This window comes from Salarias fasciatus, chromosome 19, assembly GCF_902148845.1.
Source record: "Salarias fasciatus chromosome 19, fSalaFa1.1, whole genome shotgun sequence".
NCBI lineage: Eukaryota > Metazoa > Chordata > Actinopteri > Blenniiformes > Blenniidae > Salarias > Salarias fasciatus.
In genome coordinates, this window is record NC_043763.1 from 9,448,801 (window position 1) to 9,465,721 (window position 16,921).

The 16,921-nt window shown below is 44.3% G+C and overlaps 1 protein-coding gene and 1 long non-coding RNA gene across 4 annotated transcripts in view; both read right to left on the bottom strand.

The window, feature by feature from the left end:
* Positions 1-7,202: 7,202 nt before the first annotated feature.
* LOC115407030 (uncharacterized) lies at positions 7,203-9,535 on the bottom strand. The gene is made up of 2 exons (XR_003933587.1): positions 9,315-9,535; positions 7,203-7,754 (listed from the first exon to the last, which is right to left on the bottom strand). It is a non-coding gene; the product is annotated as an uncharacterized LOC115407030 (long non-coding RNA).
* A 958-nt stretch (positions 9,536-10,493) lies between these two features.
* Positions 10,494-16,921, bottom strand: part of aqr (aquarius intron-binding spliceosomal factor) — a 45,729-nt gene continuing 39,301 nt past the window's right edge. Inside the window, exons 34-36 of one of the 3 annotated variants that reach the window (XM_030117347.1) lie at positions 12,757-12,931; positions 11,482-11,592; positions 10,494-10,906 (exon numbers count right to left, since the gene is read on the bottom strand). In XM_030117347.1, coding sequence (XP_029973207.1) covers positions 10,658-10,906; positions 11,482-11,592; positions 12,757-12,931 — 535 coding nt within the window. In that variant the 3' untranslated portion in view covers positions 10,494-10,657. Of the gene's footprint in view, positions 10,916-11,481; positions 11,593-12,756; positions 12,932-16,921 lie in introns of all 3 variants that reach the window. The other 2 variants (XM_030117346.1, XM_030117345.1) reach the window with 2 other exon arrangements.

Sequence of the window (16,921 nt, forward strand, 5' to 3'; positions counted from 1 at the left end):
TATTTGGTAGCCCGTCGCCCCTTTGACAACAGCCTGTCCATGAATGGCATGACAGGGAGAGGAAACTCCCGCGCAGACGTCTGTGGCTCCCGCCCTTACAGGGAGGGGCAATCACGGCCTTCATCTTCATCTTTAAGCACTGATTGGTTTTTATCTTAATCCTAAAAAAAACTCTGAGAATGGATGCGTCATAGCTGGTGGAGCTGGTTGACTTCCATTTCCAAAGCTGGTGGTTTGATTCCCCATCTTCCTGGCCGGTGTCAAAGTGTCCTCGGGCAAGACAAGACACGGGATCTTAGTTGTCATTGATCCTGTGATCACTTCGCCTGGCAGCTGTGTGTGAGTGAATGAATGTGACTGCTCATGTGTTGTATTACATTGTGTATTGTGTTGCATTCACTGCAGTCCATTCACCATTTCTCTTTGTCAGGATGCTTCTGAAGTGCATTTAATGAGCTATTAAAGGCAATCTGAAGCAGCTGAAGTATTTTAATTTGTGAACAATGTTATTTTAGCATTTTCACTTATCATAACATGTAACTATCGCTTCAGTTTTACACTATAAATATACAGAAACGCATTCAGTTAATAAAAAAATTCTGTTACACACCTTGTTAAAAATTTCTTGAACATTAGTTTTATTTCTTGTAATGATAAAATGACACATATAAACTTCACGTAATGATGAATATCACTTAGAATAAATGAAAACTGGCTGGAGGGGCAATCAAGTAATGCCCATACCACATAAATCACATGAATTCTGCTCTACTGTACATTGAAACATCCATCCATGACCAACATACATTACACATACACAGATTTTTGTTCGGATTGTTTTTGTTTTCTTAAAACACCCTTTACCCGCGTCAGTTTCAGCTGACGGTACCAAATGGCTCCACCACTTGTGCCACACAGCTGGTGGCAGCAGCTGCTCCAAAGCCCACATTTCAAATTTATCCCAGTAAAGAGGGGCGGCCATCCCGCAGACCAAACACTCCTCCTCATTTCAGAGCAATCAGTGTGAGGGTGTCCCCGTCCGCCCCCAACAATTCGATCTAATTTCACAAATGTGCACCGCATGCTGCAGAGCTCAGTCCACTTTAATGGAAAACAGATTCCGGTCCGTGCATTTGCAGCATTCGTAAGCATAAACCTGATGAATTTCTTTAATTATAACACTTGGAATATATTGATGTGGTGATTATGCAACATATGGAGAATTGTGAAATTCCAGCCTCTCTCTGTATTTGCATTCAGTGTACTCAGCAAATAACTCAGAGAAAACAACACTCCAGTGCTTGACCTGCGTAAAGCTTATTGCTGTACATTGAATTGTGTATGGAATGCCTTTTCTTGTATGAAACCTTTTGAAGAGCTGATCATATCTGTTGTTGTCGACATCCAAACAATAAAAAAAAGGAACATCTCTTGTTGTGACAAGTGCCATATTCTTTATTTATTCCTGCGCCAAGGAAAGAATAAGACATGGAAAATGACATTGCCGGTTTGCTTGAAACGGAGAGAGCTGGAGCTCTGAAGGCTGTAAAATAACATTGGCTAAGAGCAGTGGATGGTCCCACCACAAGGAGGACAAGACAAAAGGGCACAGCCAGCCATGAATCATATGCTGCTGTCACCCGACCCCGAGCCATAACCCTTCACTGTGTGACTCTTTGTTTTGCTCTTATGTAATAAACGGTAGGCTGTGCTCTGCTTTGAGCATCCTTTTGCCCCAGTATTTAAATATCCCCAACATTTTATGACCGTGGCTTTGGCTGTGCGTCTCCACAGAGGACGGTGCTGTAAAGATCGGGACGGATCGGCCTGAGTTCGCCCTTCAGCGTTGAAATATGAAATCAATTAGAGAGGGCGTATCAGTGTTCGCTGCTGTCCCGTTTCTTTGTGAGCGCCGTGGTGGCCCGGGCAGGAGCTCTCCATGTGCCCCGGTACCAGGATCTGTAAAATATCAGCTCACAGAGCGTCCACGGGCGTGAAAGGCTCGTGCCACTGCCTGGATCAGACACTGGGACACTTTGGAGACAGCTCAAACAGTCCTGGAGTGTGACTTTCACTTTAGCCGTTGCTACTGAGATTAAATCATCGTGGCACAATCATTCTCCTCCTACTTAAAGCCCCTCTGGAGATGGGCCTCATTGCTCAGCGGCAGAGACGAGATAATAAGGACAAAACTGTCCTGAACAAAAAAACATATTGATTTTCTATGGGAATTTCACATCATAAACAGAGTACAAATCCCTTTAAAGAACCCTGAGGGGAAGTCATTTGCCTGATGTGGGCAAGGTTTTGTACCTAAGTCGATAACGTGCAGATATATTGGAGCGTGCCTATGCAGGCTTGTAGCATCTGAGCTGTTCATCAAAAACTCACTCAATACAAATGGTCTGAAAGCACTTTGTTCTCTGTAACGTGTGGCATTCGTCTGCGCTGAGCGTCGGGGGCCATTTAAAGGTCGCGGCAGAGAGAAGACATGAAACATATTGCTCTGTGAAAATTGGGTGTCCTCTTTCTGGCCCGTGCGCTGAATACTGAGTGACAAGCTGTTGGCTTATGTTAGAGTCTTCCACCGGGTCCCTCAGAGGAGCGTGGAGCTCCAATCACTGTCACTAGGGCTAAACTGATACTGTAAACATTTGTTTTTCACTGTCACTGATACCACAGACCAGTACGTCATATTCTCCTAAAGTACATACTATTCCTTTATACTATATGAACATATATTACATAATAGCAACTTCTGTTGGATTATTTTACTATAATGTTATATTAATATTCTAAAATTATAACACTGTTCAGATTTTAACTGGCACATAATTAATGTGATTTAAAAAAAAAAAAGAAAATCATGTTTACGTCATTACACAGAATGACCAGAGTTTCTTTGGTAGGTTTTCACTTTTGGGGTCAACAGAGTGGATCTTCTTTTTATATCTTTAAAAATATATATATTAAAAAAATTCTCAAATTACTTTGTAGTTGCTTTATTGTAAACTATTACGTTTTTAGTGTCCTTCATTCACATACAAAAGAAAATCATGTCTGACAAACACATGAGGCTGCAGCATAGTGGATACACACCAGAAGTCACGCTTTACCTCAAAGGAGCAAAATGCGAATACATTTTTGATGAATAATTTAATTGTCTTGTGCAGTAATTTCATAAAAAAATCAACTTCAAACAGACATTCCCCCCAAAAATTGGTTGCTTTGGATCAATAACAAAGTCAGCTATGCAGATTTTAGAGGTTTTGTTGGTGTTATTTGCTTAAAGTTGTTAGAATCTTTGACATCAGGTGATTTTTATCACCCTGAATTGTTTCATTGTTTGAAGAACATTTAGGGAACATCAAAAACATTACAAGTGGATGGATGGGAGAGAAAAATGCATAAAATCCAGACATGTAAACTGCAACAGGGTGCTTCTTGGATGCATGTATAATCCTATTGTAGATCGTTTTGACGGCTGTTTGTCACAACTGAAAAAAAGTTCTCGAAAACGCAATATAGTTTCACTTCTTTGTCCTCAGCGGCGGCTGCATTCAGCGCCGACTTTATCAAACCACCATGTCCTAAATTGTCCTCCATCCTCCTCCAATAACTAGAAACTCCTGAAATTCCCTCATTAGGTAACCGAAAACCGGGAGAGCTTCTTCCTCTCGTGGAGAGCTTGTGGAGAAGTGGCCCACTTTGAGCCCTGGCAAACCGATGCTTCCTCATTTAGCCGCCGAAGAGAGCGCCGGCTGCACGTTTTTGTGTGTGGCCGTGCGTGCGTGCGTGCACGTGCGTGTATTTGAGGCTGAAATTACAGAACAGTATGTGGTTAATTGAATGGGGAGGCCTATACTTATCCTCTCCCTCTCTATCTGCCTCCCAGGTTTCCTTGCAGCCAGTCGGAGCAGCCGTCTTCCATTCCCAGTCACAGACCCCAATGAAATATTCACCAGCTTGTCTCCTCTCTCGCTCTCTCATGCCTCCTGTATCATCTGCCAGGACTTCTCAGAGGAAAAACATACAAAGTGTATTAAAATCAGACAATCTCAGGGCTGGAATAGGAAGACAAACAATCAATCAATCAAAGTAGGTCTCATTTTACACTTAGATTAATATTGCATGAGGCATGCTGGCACTGCCTTCCTTGTTTTCAAGAAATTTGTCTCAGATTATAGCCCCCATTTAAATGAACGAGTGAGGTTTCGCTAAGGGTGTGTCAGTCAACAGCGTGCGGAAGGAGACGAGGATAAAACTCCAGTCAGGATTGAAAATGAAATATTCATGAATCGAATTTGAATAAGCTACAAAATAGACAGCTGCACAGATTTGTAGGTAGGCCGCTCAGCGCAGGCAGTTTTCGGTAAGTATTTATAGGGTTTCCTCCTAAAGTGTTGAATCCTCAGCTATTTTCGGCGCCATAGCTGAGGATGGATGAGGCGTCGGAACCGATAGGGGAGCTTCGGAGTTTTTAGGCAAAGTGCTGCAGTTTGGAGGGGTTCAGCTAAGCAGGCTTTCCGATAGTCGCGCTTAATTAAGCCGCCACGTCCAAAAAACGTATTAGCAATTCAGACATGTGAGGAAAAAAAGATACATCTGTGGCAACTTCCAAACAAAACTCTCTCTGAGTAATCAGTGAAGAGCGGTAAATACTTCGGCTGAACACTCCGAGGTGGTTGCAGCTCTTTTCCGTGACCCCACCAGTTTTAGTTTGTGGACCAGTTTCTGTTGAACTTTTATTCTGTTTCATGTGTTGCTCTTCTTCTCACCACCGGCTTCAGAAGCATCTTCTAAGAGAAAAGTGGGAAAGGTGCCACACTGAGGCTTTTTTTTTTTTCCCCCCACCAAGCTTACAGTGCAAACTGGTCAAAGGTCCTGGAAAGCCTTTGATGCTTCGGAAAGATTCAGAAGCGAACTGCAAGGCCAGAAACTGATTTCACTTTCATGAGGATTCAGCACAAGTATGCATACCTCTTTTATTGGTCGTGATATGTCACAGAGGCAAAAGTCAAATTATTTTGATCTATTTCAGTCTCATTTTGATTCTAGGTTTATTATTTTCTTTTCTTTCCACTACATCATTAAATGCAAGAGAAGTTTTGAGTTTTAAACAGACATTTTTTTCCTTTTTTTCTAAATAAAACCATCAATTTACGAAAAAAGTTGAACCCTAAAGCAAACTGAGCTGATTCCAGCAGAGCTGATGCAGCAAAGGGTGAGCTAAGGTCGCTGAATTAGTACACGAGGGACGAAAAACGGTAATTTACTATGATATCCCTCTAAAATGTTTGGTCAAGCACAAGTGGTCCCCTTCCCTGTTTGTCATGAGAGCTGCGGGCGTGCCGGGCTGAGTCACCCGTGTTGAAACTAACAATTAGCTTTAAAGAAATGGAATTAAACATGGGCTGCCGTCCCCCGAGATACAGACCTTCAGGTTAGAAACTTTTCATGGCAGCCCGATCTATCAGAGACCAACGCCGTGGAAAAATCTGTCTAATCTATCCATAAGTTTCGCCGGACTTTTTTGAGGAAAAAAAGGCCCTTAAATGTCCATTATCCAATTAACTGATGCAGAGTCTCCACTGAATTTCGCTTGGTGCACAAATCCAGTCCCCCTCTTCACATCCGAACTTCTGAGCCGAGAACTTTTCACCCTTTCCTCTGGGTGTTTGGCTTTCAAAGTTCAAGAACTTTTTCTCAGGCATGAAGCCTGAGTGTCAAACCTCAGCGTGCCCGCAGAGCACTTTGAATCACACTCCTTCACAGCTCCTTGTGTGTGTGGAAACTTTCAAGGGTTTTTTTTTTTTTTTTTTTTTTTGGGAAAGAAAAGTCAAGCCTAAACCTTAAACCAAAATCTTCGAAACTCTCATATCAGGCTACTGAAGTCTCAAAAAGAAGTTAAGAGGCAGTTTTGATGAATCAGTTGTATAGAAACAAATAGCTTTCCAGGTCTTTGAACCGGTGGGCCGCACGACTTCATACCACAGTCCGAAAGTTTTGCTGGAAAAGTTCCTCACACTTTGAGCCTTGAATCATAACTCTTTTATCCACATGTCATGAGTGCTTTGCTGAAAGAAAACAACTGATCAGTGTGTATTTGTCATATATGGCCAGTGTAGTTTTGAGAGGATTTTCTAAAAAGCCTTGGACTGTTTGAGCCAGAAGCTGCAGCAGAGTGTGAAACGTTCCAGTCCATCTCCGCTTTCATTTAAACTCTAAAACTGCCCCACTGAGGACGCATCCATTTGTTTCTGTTACAAAGTCTGATTTCAGAGACATAAAAATGATTTCTTAGATCCACTAGATCAAGTTTGCATTAACAAACCATGTCATGGACTGAGTAGCGCAGTTTGAGAAACTTTGGGACTAAATTCTCCATGAAATATTGTACTTCTGCTTCTTATAGATCATTAAGAATTTAACCTTAGATTTGTTGAATAATTGAAATTATTATGTGTGAGCCTGTACATGGATATATTATAGATTCATTCAACAAAACCATCAAATCCAAGACAAAGTCAGATTTGATTTAAAGCAACTTCGTCAAAGTCTGATCAGCATTAAAGTTTTGGTACATTTGGACGAGGTGGAAGCAGAGGGCCTTCTGCTGCGTGTGCCTGTTTTTCCTCAGGGCTTGGCTGATTCCAGTTCTTTTTTTTTCCTCGTTTTTCTCATTTCACCACCAATCCAACAAGTGAAACATCGGACAGTTCCAGAAAATCTGATCGTCTTTTGATTGCAAAGCGCTTTGATGTAGATGTTTCTTTAAAGGTTAAAAATCAGGAGCTCAAAGAACTCACCTTTCAGAAGGGAAGAGATAGATCTCTTGTTTTACTGTCCACAGATGTTCAAGAAATGTGAGCTCTCCTTCTCACTTGAAGCTCTCCAAGCTTGAACGTTACACCTAACCTTTGTTTATTTGTGAAATGAGGAAACAACATGGCTGACCGCACTGTCTGTTCATGTGTTCCTTCTCCTTTATTATAAACTTTGTATCATGTGTCTCAAAGGTTAATCCCTAATACCTTGTATCTCTCAATAAGAAAAGCAGGTAAACAAAAATAAGCTAATGCAACCTTAAAAAAGCATCACATCTGCAGCTTCTTCTATCTTTTTTACTTACCTTGAGATTTCGCCACGGGGATTTTCCAGTAAACACTGTGTACAATAAGTCAGTCAACAACCACAGAGGGCAAGTTCAAAGCCATTTTTAATCGCATTAGAAGTTTCCGTACAGTCATTTACAAGTCTAAACATTTCCTTTGTTAAATAGCTATTTTCATTCTTATCTTTTGCACGCAGTGTCATGGTGAATTAAACAGCAGACGCAGACCGTGGACACAAAGCCTGTTTTCCTCCTGACAAACCCAGAGAAATGTGAAACCCGCGGTTAATGACATGTTAACCGTGAGAGCGGAATCCACTTTCCAGACCTTCTGGACCTTGTGGCGAAGGTTTGTGGAAGGTTTCTCTCTGCAGCGAGCGCCGGTCATCTCAGGATGCCGGACACTGACCGGACGCTAACACAGAGGCTTCCCGTGCCTCATGTTGTTGGCGCAGGTCCGGCCTATGTTGGCCCCCTCCAGGAGCAAATCAGAGAGCCGGTCCAGGCCGAGGCAGGTGGTGAGGGGGGTGATCAGACCGTAGAGCCCCCCGAGCATGATGCTGAGGGGCCAGCCGATGCACAGCAGGATCACCAGCCAGACGATGCACCAGAAACATGTGCCGCAGTTCGCCATCCTGCTCTGCGGACGAGAAGGCACAAAGTTTAGGACGAGTGATAACTGGCTCCGGGGTGGGGGAGATTCGCATGCTCTGCAAAGCCAGATATATCCCAGTTAAGCTGTTCTACAACTATAACAGATTTTGGAGGGTGCCTGCGTGCGGGATATTTCAGATCGCACATGATAGTGTTTCCAGTCACAACAATGGCATCAGTGCTTCCTGCGAGCGGCGGCGCTTCTTCGCCGACGATGGGAGATTATCAGATTGAAACGTGCCCTGTCGATGATCTGGATGTACTCGTCAGGATTAGGCCGTGGCCTTCACAAAGCGCGGTAAGTTGGCAACCTCGGGCAATAACCGGCAGCCCCCACCCCCGCCTCTGTCCGCCCGGTTTGGGTCAGCAGGCCGCCCACTCGCATCGTGTCGCCGGCCGGCGCCGGCACATTAGTCAGCCGCTAATAGCAGATCAGCAGAGATCATGCATAACTTTGCTAATAAGCATTACTGTCAGCGCTGATAACAAACAGCAGCTCGGAGTAAAATGTGCTGCTATTCTGAGCTGCATTCGTATCATCCACGATGATGACCTGCTAATGAGCGTGTGAGTCTCACTGAGCATTTATTAGAAGTAGTAAACAGGAAGATTTTCCTTATTTTTTTTTCCCCAGAAAACACAATTTTAAAGGATTGATAAAATTCTCTAGAAAAGCCTGCCCCGGGGTCTATCCTTGAAGTTGAGATGGTAGATGCGATAGTTTCATGAGTGTGAAAGTGTTGTTCGCTGTCAGGCTGATTTTCTAAGAGCGTCTTCACTTTAAGACACAATGTTGGGATCCTCCTCCCCTCCAGGCTCCGCTGTCTCGACTCGGCGCAGTGTGTAATTTCCTGTTGTGACACCGCTGTCACGTAGGGTTGGGCAATAAATTACACATTCAGCAGCACGAGCGCGTCCCATGGTGGGTCCCGTGCTTTTGGGTAAACGGCCTCAAATTTAAACGAGGGTGGGGGGAGACAAAAAAACAAACGTCAGCCACCAAAAGCTAAATTATTCTGCACTGTATCACACAGATTCCCACTGCCGTTAAAAACGGGAACAGATTGAAACAGATTGATATCCCTGATCTATTTTGTTTATTTCTGTAAGACCTTACCACAGGACAAACAGAAACAGATACACTCAAGAACATTCCATTTAAAGTCTCCAATCATTCTCAAATGCATGTTTTGCATAACTATAGAAAACCTGCACAGGTACAGGAAGAACATGCAAACTCTGCATAGAGGACTCAAACCAGGGATTAAATTTGCACAACACCACAAAACTTACCATCTCTTTCAGGTTTGGAGATATTTCTTAAATTATTAACTTTTAACTACATATATTATGAATTGCTTTAAATTTTACAGTAAAACTTTATAGAAATACTCAAAATAATCTAAAGTTTGAATAGAAAAGGTAAAAATGTTGCATGCCGTTAGTCTCCGAGATAAACCAGCCTTGAGCAAAGGTTAGAGGAGCTTTACAAAGTAGCAATTAATCTAATGAATACCTGTGGAGTGAGTATAAAAGACATGTTCACCTTCAGCGGAGGAAAAAAGGCTGCGGAGGAACTCAGCGTCTGCTTTTCCTGCTCGCTGGCAGCGGATTCTCCCAGACCCTGCAAGAGAACTTCCACAGACGATGATGTGTGTGAGCAGTGGCCACTTCCCACCACTTAACTCCAATTTACTGCAACGAGGTACCACGGGCCGCCGGACTCACATGAGGCCGGGAGCCCGGAGGAAACAGAAAGTGGACGTCTGGGGAGGGGAAGGAGGTTACACAATGCAGACGTTCATGTGACTCAAGCGGTATGCCGTGTGTCATGAGGTTGTGGAGGGAGAATTACTGATACGACAGGACATCTGGGGGAGCCGAAAACCTCAGACCAGTATTTAGACAACAAGTTGTGGCTGTCTCATACAAAAAAAAACAAAACTGTCTGGCTCCATGTTGAAGGCTGCAATAATCTCTCTGATCCAACTTGTTCTTCTAATCCCCCTTTTCTCAGACAGAAAGGCGTTGCCCACAAATACAGGACTCTCACATGACCTCCGCTAGGATTGGGGAGGGGGAAGCGGACATTTCGTGTCTCCACACTCGAGCGAACGCAGACAGTTTGTCTCTCTACATCCGTCAACACTCGGTTCTCCGTCCTCAAACCGGTCCGGACACCAGCAGCTGTGCGGCCGACCCGCCCCGGGTCTGATGGAGCCACGGCTAACCTCTGGTGCATGATAATTTCCAGTCTGTGTTTTCATCCACAGGGCTGTGAACTGGGTTCACCTCTTTATTTTTAATTTATTTCAACTCCAACCACCATGTTTCGAGCAGTTTCTATCATCTTGCTGTTTGAATCTCAGCCTTAAAGTAACTCCGCGCAAAATTATGAATGGCGGAGGATTTGGGGTTGCTGATTGAGTGACTGTGTGCATCCAGAGGGCGAGTTGAAATCCCCCGGCGTGCACACTGGCCCTCGGGTGAAGCCAGTGACCTACAAATGCAGCTTAGTTGTAGCTTGTGTCGCCGAGTATAGGCTGAGCCAATCAGATTGAGGCTCGGCAGATGAATGGGAGGACGTATCATGACAGAGAGATTCTAACAAGGCTCAAACATGTTGACTGTACACTCTTTGTTAGAGGAGGAGATAAATATAGATCGGGGTATTTAGCGGAGACGGCGGCAGTGCCAGTGTAGTCAACATGTCACCGAGTGAAGAATTCAAGTTTTTTATTAAAGTAAATGCAGGAAAAAAAGTACAAAATGTTTCAGAATGAAAAATATTCAAAAATGATCAGGATGTCGATTCAGTACAAAACATTCACTAACTCATCTTTACACTTTCTTTTTAATAGTTTCTCAATAGTCCCTCATGACGTTGCTCTACTGCTCCTGCTCCTCCTCGCTGTCGCTGTCTCTTCCGGGATGCTCCGGCATCTTGCCGCCGCCGTCCGCCGCTTCCTGCTTGTCGTCCTCTGAGCCGGGCTGTGGTTCAGCCGGTTTAGCCTCGCCCTCCTGGGTCTCCTGCTCCATGGGGGTTTCCTCCTGCGGCTCCTCGGCGCCGGCCGGAGCTTTCTCCGCCTCGGCTTCGGCCTTGGATTGTTGAGGAGGCAAAGCCAGCGACTTCTGCTGCTGCTGCTGCTGCAAAGGAAAAGAAACTTTATAAAGCTCTAAAGGGGAAACTTTACTGTCTTGAAGTGATGAGTTTTAATGAAGCACCTGAATATATTCTGCAGGAACGCAAACCGCCGAGGACCCACCAGTATAAACGAGAGGTAAAAGCAGGCCCAGCTCTGACTGAGGAGGGGAATGCAGAGTGGAAAAAAACCCACTGGAGCTCGACTCGTGCTTGGCTTGTGGCCCGTTAATTCTCCACATGTGCAACTGCAACAATTCTTACATCTGACCTATTTACTGTACTGGATTAACACGTAAAAGTTAAAAATACCCAGATGGGGAGCAGATAAAGGGCGACAGCTGCTTTGGCTCCAAGAAAGTTAAAGACGTTTGTCTGGCTGGTGTGGGTTACTTGTCCGAGCCTTTGTGCATGTAGATGGCGGTTTTAACAGCCTGGGATGTACGGCGAAGTTTATGACGCTGCGCTTCATAAATCTGATTTACAGGAGCATCTGTGCAGCTGGCTCTTCCTTTTTTTTTTTTTTTTCCTTCCTCGACATGCCAGAGCGGCAGCAGGGTAAACGGTTTACCTGTCTGTACTTCTGAGAGGTCTGGATCATGTGCATGTACATGCTGTACACCAGGTTCGCCATCTCCGGCATGTTCTTCACGATCTGGTCGGGCTGTCCAGACGCGTCTCTCTGAAAAAGGAAGAGTCGGGCGATTAACAGTGAGAGGGAGACTTATGAATTCAGGACGGGATGTGAGAAGAATAATAATGAAGAAATCAGTCTTGTTAGCGCTCCTCCTTTCAGGCGCCACCTGCTGAAGTATTGATCTGAGGCGAAGTGTGCGGGGAAATTACAATTCACCTGCACCCCCCCCCCGCTAGCTGCTTCTTATTGAAAACTTTTTTTTTTTTTTTTTTACCCGGCAGCAATCAGTGATCACAACACACCTTCAAAAAAAGGAAGCAGAGGAGGCAATTTTGACGGCATTAGCATGCAAACTGAGTATTACGGTTTCGAGGAGGCGAGGAGATGGATGGGAAAGCACACATGTCAAATCGAGCAACACGTGAAAATTGAGCATATGGCTTCAGTGCAGTGGAACCAAAAAAATATCAGTGTTCACTGCTTTTACAGAGATGATGATAATTAAAGAGTTGCATTTCTGGTAAAACGGTGACTCATAAACTGGACTTTTCTCGTGCATCTGTGTGTAAACAGCAGCATGGATCCGCTGACTCCAGACAGACCGGAGAAGCAGGGGCCGCATGTGTGTGCCCAAAAGAGCTGTCCCCTGTGGGAACCAACACTCAGGACTCAGAGGAAGTGTCAGTGGCTGTGGGGTATTTTAGACACCCCTGTTGCCACACGCGCCCGTCACCGAGACACAGTGACCAGACAACAGTCGTCTCATGCCGGCCGGCCGGGATTTGGGAGAGTGGTTTTGCCTTCTGACCTTCAGGGGTTAATTATAGCCTGGCCCGTGTTTCCCATGCTTGCAGATGACCCCCCCTCTCCGCACAATGCTGTTAACAGGCCGGGGCCCTTGGGCAAAAGCTGCAGTTAGACTTGGGACTACTGAGGACTGAAGGGAGGGAGGATTCCTTTCAGAATATAGCAGTGGGATTAGACGGAGCCGGAAGGTCACGGCAGCACCGGCGCGGTGGGATGCTGGAGACGGCAACAGTTACTGAAATGCAGGAGAACGTGAGAAACTAAGCTCAGCTCTTATCATCCAATCTGGTGCATGAGTATTTCATAATCAGCCAGATTTAATGAAGTATGAGAGGACTGTGCTTCAACAAACCGATGCATATGCGTGTGCGTGTGTGTGTTTGTGTGTGTGAGTTTGCGTACCGGCTGTTCCTGGTTGTAGTACTCATGTGGTCGGATGTGCAGCTGCAGTGGTCTGGCAGTGAGCTGGTTGAAGGCGGGCGTCAGCTCGAAGCAGTTCTGGAACAGCGACACTCGGGCGAAGATGTAGAGACCCAGTCTGGCTCTCGACATGGCCACCACCAGACGCCTCACGTCCCTGCCAAGAGAGAGCACAGCTCATGACGTAAAGCTCAACAAGTGGTCAGTGACAGGACATCCACTTCAATAGAAAACCAAATTTCACAAAAACAAGACAACGGGCTGAACTGTGACGCTGCTGCAATAATACTTCAGTTAGGAAGGAAAGAGGAAATTGCCAGGTTAAAGACAGTCAGGGTGTCTTATTAAGATAAGGGAATAAGGAAGTCCTGAAGCAGCAGAGAGATGTCAGAGATCTCTCACACTACATCCAATCATCCAATTACTGTCAAGATACTTGTGAGCAGGGAAAGGGACTCTGCAAAATTCAAGGTAGGAAAAATGAAAAAAAAAAAAAAAAAAAAAAAAAAAAGCACAAAATTCTATATGAAGAAGATGAACTGATGAAGTTGCGTTGTTATTACAGGTGAGTCTCGATTATAAAACTACCAAGTCCCAGGAGAATGTGGACTGGAGGTCGCGCCATTCTGAACGCTAACATCTATTAGCTGCCAATCTATTAGCACATGTGCAGGAGAACCGTTTGCTACCACCGTTGTGCGCGCGCTCAGCGGCAGCATTTTAGAAAAGTTGCATGTCCCTGTTTCCATAGAAACGGAGTCAGAACAACTTCAAAAAGTTTCACGTTAAGAACCATTTTCAAAATGTTGTTTTCAGTGCCTCCGAGCACTAAACACTAAAGGAAAGTTTTAAATTTTTTACTTGAAAATGTCATGTAAACAGGACCTCAGATAGTTGATCAATCCCACAATGCTTTGCGCTGTGATGTTGGTGACTTGCACACTTGCCCCTACACTCATCATGACTCAGAAGCACATTTTAATTTGTTTCTTCTTCGAACAGTTGGTGTTTCAGTGTTGCCTTCCGAATCGACCATTTGTGTTTTGCCACCTTTGTTTTTTTTTCATAACATGTTCATAACATACAATGTGACGGTGGTTTTGAGATTAGAGAAGCAGTGGTGTGTAGGATTTAATGTCACCGCAGATAGATTAGCACCGTGAGTCCCTGAGCAAGACCTCTGACCTTCAGCATCTCCCTGCCACTGCTTCTAGTATGTGTGATTAAGGAAAACTATAAATACGAAAGGTTAAATGAAGTGAAATTATTTCCTCAAAGGGGATCACTGAAGTTGCTCAACAAGCAAATGTGTCATTTTCAGACTCTGACAGGATGATTAACAACATTACACCTCCAGATCTGACTGTCATTTCAATCAGATACAGCCAATCTGATCAGATAGACGTGTTTACATGCGATGAATTCAATCAGATTTCCATTTAATCTGATTACCCATGGTCCATGTACCTCATGTCACGGCAGTGCAAAGTAAGCCTACACTGAGTTATACATAACATTAAGATGCTTCAGACTGACGTGATAAATGCTTTAATAGGTGATAGAATAGTCAATAAATAATTTCCTGCCAATCAAAATGAGGCTTAAAGGAAAATTCAGGACTAAAAAACAAAAACTACGTTGAAAACTGGTTTCTCTCACACGCACCCACACAGAAAATAAATCAATCAGACCGATGTAAAGGCGTGGGGAAGAAGAGGAGATGAAATCGAGTGTAGGGGCAAAATCAAAAACAAACAAACAAACAAAAAAAAAAAAACCTAAAAATGATCACGGTGGAAGGATCAAAAGGGAAGAGAAAAGGAGTGAAGGAGGAGGGAGGTTTAGTGGAGGATCAGCGGCACTCTGAGTAGGACGAGGAAAGAGGCGAGGAGAGAAAGGAGAGAATGGGAGGCAAAGGGCACGGATCAGCACAGGAGACAAAGACAGGAGAGGACAGGAAAGGGTGGATGGGTTACTTTTTCCTCTCTTATTGTGTAGAATGAAGAGATTAGAGAGGGACGTGTTGGAAGAGTGATCATCTACCTGCTCCATTGTGTGAATGCTGCCGAGTATTCTGAATATGTGAGTGCATACAAGTCAAACGGTACACAAACTGACAATACAGTAACCTGTCAGACTATTTCAGTCTGTGAAACTATAAAAAAAAACAAAAAAAAAAAAAACACAAGTATTTAGCTGCTTTATCAGTCTGAGTCAAACAAAACCTATTGTGTGGATGAAGAAGGCAGGATGTAAGAGCGGAGATGTCTTCGGCTTACTGAAGCGGCGCTTTCAGGAGTGAAAACAGTCTTTGATGTAGGCGAATGTGGCACACCGTCACGTTTCCAAACACACGGCGACACACAGGATGCATACACTAAAAACCGCAGCCAAAAATGTGGAATATGAAGTCCACCTGAGCGCTTCATGAGATTAAGAGGATTAAATCCTCGCAATATGCATGATGGGTTCCATGGATGTGTAGAAAGAGGGAGGGACGGGAGGGGAGGGAGGGGAGGGAGGGGGGGACGGCTTATGGGAGCCACCGAGTGACTCAACGTGAACAGCCTGTGCATTATTGTGCACATTTCAGACAAAATCCAAGAAGAAAGTGTGTAACGTTTCCACAGAGACAAACTACACCGCGCCTGCACCAATGAGCAGGGAGCTGCGGAGGAGGCGCACCAATCGTGGAGGAGGGCAGCCTGTGGACATGGCACGACAGTGGACGCCCACCTGGGCTGTGCCGTGACTTGACAGGGCAAATTGGGAAAAAAAAAACGTGTGTGCTCCCGTGAGAGAGTGTGTGTGTGTGTGTGTGTGTGTGTGTGTGTGTGTGTATACATGTCGGAGCGTGTCCGAATCTGCGCTTTCCTGTCAAAGTGTGTGTTCCTGCATGTGAGCGTGCCTGTGTGTATCAGCAGGAACGTTTCCCCTGTCAGACCAGGGGTCAGCTCGTCATATGGTCAGCTGCGTCCCCCGTGGTTGTCACGGCAGCAGACTGCCATGAGAGCGAAGCAGTGACGAGGAGGAAGAGGAGGAAGAGGAGGAAGAGGAGGAGGACTGGGAGGTAAACGTCAGTGGTCGGCCACAGAGATCCCGGCATGAGGAAAAACTCTGTTTGACAACAGCTATTTCCCATAATTCCTTGCTTGCTGAATCACTTAGCCGATCATTCAGAAATGGAGGACATCGATGTATGAATGACGAGGAAAAATTAACTTCACTGCTTTCATTTTTGAGAGAAATATACGAAAACAAACTGCATTTGCAGTGCAATAGTTTTTTTCTTCCTTATGTGTTTCTTAGAGAGCAGCTTTGAAGATTATTTCTGCATTTGCCCAAAATCAATTCAGCAATAAGGACACTAAAGTGATTTGCACTGTTATCACAACAGGGATTAGATAAATGAATGGAACCTAAATGAAATAAAATGATAAAAATGTTCCCATTGAATGTAAAATGATCAAACATTAAAAACAGGATTACTGTTGGATTATTGTTTGTATCTATCAAAAAAAAAAAAAACTCCTGTTAAAGACAGTTGTATTAAACATTTTACAATAATAATGTGGAAAATAAGAATTTTATAAAACTATAAAGAGGGTAAAATGTATGAACAGAAGCAAAATCAAGACATCAAGTCTTGTCTAAAGCAAGTGTCCTTGTATTTTGATGCAGGGATCAGAGCTCAACGCCTTTAGAAAAACTGTTCAATATTCTGATGGTTTTTCTCCTGGCTCTCTTTCTGAATGAGGCTGAATCATCTTTTGATTCAATCTTCCAATTTTCAGTGAGTAATAGTTTTGTGTCCACAGAATCAAAACAGCTGACCTGTTGAGTGAAAGAAAACAAAAGCAAAAGTGCAAAAGAAGTGAGAAGCCGAGTGAAAAGAGAGTTTTCAAGGCCGTTTGTTTCAGTGGGAGAAATTCATCTTGAGCTTCACTGCGACTGTGTCCTGCAGCACCGAGGCAGAGTGTAATATCCAGTGTAAGACAAGATCGAATGGACGATACGGGGAGCAGAGTGGGCACTGTCGGCAAGATGAACAACCGCTTTCTATGGCGCGCAGCACTTTCTCATTCTCAGCTTTATCAACGCACGGCTTTATCTGTGAGATGAGAAACGGGGCAAAACACACTTTTCT